At 40.1% G+C, this 4,894-nt stretch overlaps 1 protein-coding gene across 2 annotated transcripts; it reads left to right on the top strand.

The window, feature by feature from the left end:
* The first annotated feature begins 944 nt into the window (after positions 1-944).
* Positions 945-4,666, top strand: lbx1 (ladybird homeobox 1). 2 transcript variants are annotated; one of them, XM_015384319.1, is made up of 3 exons: positions 945-1,190; positions 1,275-1,601; positions 3,470-4,666. In XM_015384319.1, exons 2-3 carry the CDS (start codon positions 1,277-1,279, stop codon positions 3,961-3,963), a joined length of 819 nt encoding a protein of 272 aa, XP_015239805.1. In that variant the 5' UTR covers positions 945-1,190; positions 1,275-1,276; the 3' UTR covers positions 3,964-4,666. The 2 variants fall into 2 exon arrangements, with proteins under 2 accessions (XP_015239805.1, XP_015239804.1); XM_015384318.1 differs by having other exon boundaries at positions 945-1,601.
* Positions 4,667-4,894: the final 228 nt, after the last annotated feature.

Here is a 4,894-nt window from a genome sequence, read left to right as displayed (position 1 = left end):
ACTAAAAATGTTCAGAAATGTTTCATTTAAATTTACTTTAATTCGTTGACATTTCTCCAATTGTTGTTTCCAATTTTATTATTAACTATTTGGTGAATATAAATATGACTTCATCAATAATAATAAAGAATACTAAAATAAGAGCAATAATTTCTGTACTATTAACAAATAATAATAATCATAATACAATTATTTTGTTACTCTTAATGTAGGGAAAAGAAAAGGGGTTTATGACAAAAAGAAAAACTTACATTTTTCTTCTTAATTGCAACGTAAATCGTGTCTTTTTTTCATTTATGTCAAATGAAATGGCCTACATGTTTTTAAGAACTAAGCCGTATGCAAATGCTCGCCGCTTTGGTTCGAAGCTACACCGTCCCAGCCGCAGGATGCTCTGCGCTCCGAGAGGAAATGAAATATTTCTCGGATGATAAATAAAGGAGCCCTCTCTGCCTGAGTTATGGCCCGGATTCGGCGTCGCTGAGAGGGATGCATGCCGCAGCCTTTCTCTCGCCCCAGAGGAGGCATCATCAGAGCTGATATATGGTCCAGCTCCGCATTACCTTTACAAAAAACAAAGGATCATCCGCGATGTGGGTCGAGGAAAATATCTTAGTCTTTTGGCTGTGGCCTCTTACGGAACCAGAGTCGACTTGTCCAAATACTTTTACATGAAAGCCCATAAAGTGCCGCTGGACTGGAGTTTCATGCGTAAAAGCGCACAAATTGACTACAGATTGTGATCTTCTCCCTCTTTCTCTCTCACTCTATTTCTCTCTGTCTTTCTGCTTCCCCTCATTTACCCCACATACCTATTCTGGTGTCTCACCACACGACTAAATTAGACCAAAGATGATAAGAGCACCGAGCATTATAATTCCGCCGGGCTCCTCCTCCTTCCAACCATGCGTCCTAATTAATGGGACACCCCCCCAGTCGCAAAAAGCTCAGCGCTGGACTGCAACATAGTCAAAGAGTGAAAGGGAAGAGGGCGAAAGTGCCACTGGAGATAATTGATTAGCCACCAATCAATGATAACTTGTTAGTAATCTTCAACTGTTTGGACTTCGCCATTTTCAGGGAGGCACCTCACTCCTGCGGATCGAGAGTTTGAGCGCATCCCACTTTGGAATAACCCTATCCTTTATTCATTTTTTTTTATGTATCTTTTTTACTTTGCCGCGAAAGTGGTATGTGATCTTTATTTTTTCATTCATTCTCGGCGTTTTTGTAAGCTATAAAATCTCAAGCAACTAAACTTTTCCTCCAACCAGTGATGACATCCAAAGAGGTGGCCAAATGCGACGCGGCGGAGAGCAGGAGGCGCAGCCCGCTGGACCACTTGCCACCTCCTGCCAACTCCAACAAGCCGCTGACGCCCTTCAGCATCGACGACATCCTGAACAAACCGTCTGTGAAGCGGAGCTACGCCATCTGCGGCACGGCTCATCTCATCTCGTCCTCCGAGAAGCACCGTCCGTCCAGCCTGCCGCTGTCCAGTCGCGCACTGCTCACACAAACGTCCCCTCTGTGCGCCCTGGAGGAGCTGGCCAGCAAGACCTTCAAGGGACTGGAAGTTAGTGTGCTACAGGCTGCAGAAGGTAAACCTCCGAGGCAGAATAAGGCTTCGATGCAAGGCCAAATATCCTCATTTTTTCATTTATTTAAAAACAACAACAACAAAAATCTGGTTTTGTTTGTGTTTTTTCATATTAACTTCATGGATATATGTGGGGGTTTTTTTTTGTATGTTTCCAAACCATTGAGCTGTATTTCCTCCAATTTTGAAAATCTGTTTTTTCAGGTTCTAAGCTGTCTTTATTTTTGTAATTTTTAGTATTTTAAACAGTTTTTATGCCCACTTTAGATAAACATCGGCGAAATGTCATAATATTTAGTGGAGTAGCCGTCTATGGTAATAATCCATTTCATTCATATCAGCTTATTTCAGTTTTCTAGTCAAACACCTTTTAACAATAGTAATAAAATACTAAGATCATAGTTTTATATTAATTTCCGAAAAATTTATATTCCAGGTTGTTTTTTTCTGATATAATTTTGAAATATGAAACATTATATTCATATTTGAATTCCTGCTTTCTTCGTTTGGCCTATTAAAAATAACTGGAGTGTTATAACTGCACTTAACAACAGCTGAATAAGGATTGAATAAAGAAAAACGTGATAAATCTTCAGTTTTCTCCTAAAGGTGCCGAAACATCTTCAGTAGAGCTGAGCATAAACGAATAATCGGGACTAAATGTCATGTAGGCAGACGGTTTCATTTCATTTTCCAGAATAAGTCAGAAAACAAATGTCTAAAACTGCAGAGGAACACTATAAACACATTTTCTGTCATTTTCACATCAATCTATTGTTTTCTATACAGATATTTACAATAGAAGCAAGGAACAAACCACATATTGCATCGCATTATTTCAGTTTACAGTAATGTATGTATAATAAAATAACCTACGGCTCTAGGATTTAATATAACACTTGATTATCTTTTCTTTTTTTATTTTAAAGTGAGAAGTAGGTTTGTATTATTATTCGTTTAGGACTCACTCTGCCGCTCTTCAGTGTAAATAATCATAAAGGCAACTGGTTCATTGTTGCCAGTGAATTAATGTTGTATAGCCATATTTTAACTTATGAAATAAATAGGCATTTTTTTCTGGGGCACGCGAGATATGCTCTATGGTACATTTGATTTAAAAATATGGTCCAAATGTAACAGAAAATTGTCAGCATTAAACAGCAGTGTCTGAATTTAAATTATATATACCAAAATCGAAATGTTTGGAAGGAAAATATAAAGTAAAACATTATCCATACTTCCGCATGTCGACAAAGTTGCCTCATAAAGCCAATTATTTAATAATTAGTATATAGTATATAATAATTAGTTTTGTACCTGACATTTATGCATTGGGTATACCTTTAAGGTGATGTATAAACTACACATATCCAAGGCCAAAAGGAAAGACAAGTGGCTGTATGACCCTTAAAATGATATGGGGGTGACCCTATGGCCATCAGAGGGACAATTCAAAGTTGTTCTGGTATAAAATGTCTTAAACTATCAGATTTCATGATTCAACTGGTCCAACCAATGATGAGGACCAAAAATAAATAGAAAAGGGCTGTGATATAAAGTCGTTCACTTGAAATGAATGACAAGTTGTTTTTTTTTTCATAATTCGTGAAACTGACTTTAATGAATGTGAGGCCATACTACATATTAAGGGATGTGGGTGTGAAATGGAAGTGGAAAGGTACGAAACAGCAACGTATAGCTACAAAATGGAGGCGAACTGGCAGATTGACTCCGAGAAAAATTTGGGCTTGGCCCATATTGTTTATTTTTTATTATCTTATTTATTTTATTTTTTATTTTTTTGTAACACCTCTGAACGCACACCATTCATTTATTCATTTTATTATGCTTCTCTTCTTCCCTCTAAAGGCCGAGATGGAATGACCCTGTTCGGTCAGAGGAGCACCCCAAAGAAGCGTCGGAAGTCCCGGACGGCCTTCACCAACCATCAGATCTACGAGCTGGAGAAGCGCTTCCTGTACCAGAAGTACCTGTCCCCCGCAGACCGGGACCAGATCGCCCAGCAGCTGGGTCTGACCAACGCGCAGGTCATCACGTGGTTTCAGAACAGAAGGGCCAAGCTAAAGCGGGACTTGGAGGAGATGAAGGCCGACGTGGAGTCGGCCAAAGCCATCGGCCAGGTACCGTTGGACAAGCTGGCCAAGCTGGCGGACCTGGAGAAGTGCGCTAACGGCACGCTGGGCCACCCGCGCGCCGATTCCCCCGCGCGGGGAGGCCCGCAGGATCACCCGCACGAGCTGGTTCAGAAACTGCGCAGCTCTCCGCTGTCTCCCTTCTCGGACCACACAACGAGCAAGGAGTGCTCGGAGGATGAGGACGTGGAGATAGACGTGGATGACTGATGGCTTTACGCACACACTGACAGAGAGAGATGGTGGGGGTGGAGATGATCCTGCAGAGAGGACTTGTAAACTTACTGCTTATATGAGAACATGTACCAAAACGAAACGACTTTTTCTATCGGCACAGATTCACAGTAAAGCATGAGCGCAGAAATATGCAGTGATGTATTCATTAGCGAACTTTTATTGTTTCCATCAAAGCAATATGGCCTAAAAATAACCAGTTTTATTTTTTTAAAGCAACGAACACGCATTGGCATGCACACACACACACACACACACACACACACACACACATACACACACACACACCTGCTCTGTTGGTTTTCCAATCCCCCCTCCACAAACACATTCACCTCAATAAAACATCTGTTTCCCATGTTTGCATGGAAATGCATGATTTGATTTATAAACATATATTTATTTTCACTTTTTTTAATTATTATTTTATTCCAAGAGCCAAGCCCTCTTTCAGTCACTGCCGGCTCTTCCTCCTCCGTGTCTCCAGAAATCAGCCGGAATATATGGTGATTTCCCTCCCTCCACAGCTTTTAGATTATTGTTTGTATACAATAGATTTACAGTTCTATAAATTTTGTTATGTTTTGTACACCTGTAAGTGCCTTCCTAAAATCAGGACATTATCTGAAAACCAATGCACAGACTGTATTGTATATAGGCTACGATGGGAATAAAAATTGCTTTTCTGACTCCTTTTTTTTTTTTTTTTGCTGCAATTCTTGGGGGCTTTTTGTGTTTTCTTGTTGCTAAGCTCATCAAAATCATTCATTTTTTTTAAGTTATTATTCTGAGCTATTTTGTCCCTTTTGTTTCTCTCTCTGTTCTAAACATTTTGTGGTTTTGGAATCCCCGCATCCCCTCCTTTTCACGTCTAATAAATGCGTATCGTGCCTTCTTGACCCTCAGACGT

This window comes from Cyprinodon variegatus, unplaced genomic scaffold (genome assembly GCF_000732505.1).
Source record: "Cyprinodon variegatus isolate N-32 unplaced genomic scaffold, C_variegatus-1.0 Scaffold310, whole genome shotgun sequence".
In the NCBI taxonomy this organism is placed as follows: Eukaryota; Metazoa; Chordata; class Actinopteri; order Cyprinodontiformes; family Cyprinodontidae; genus Cyprinodon; species Cyprinodon variegatus.
The sequence above is the reverse complement of the archived record's forward strand: the minus strand, read 5'-3'. Positions and strand labels throughout refer to the sequence as shown.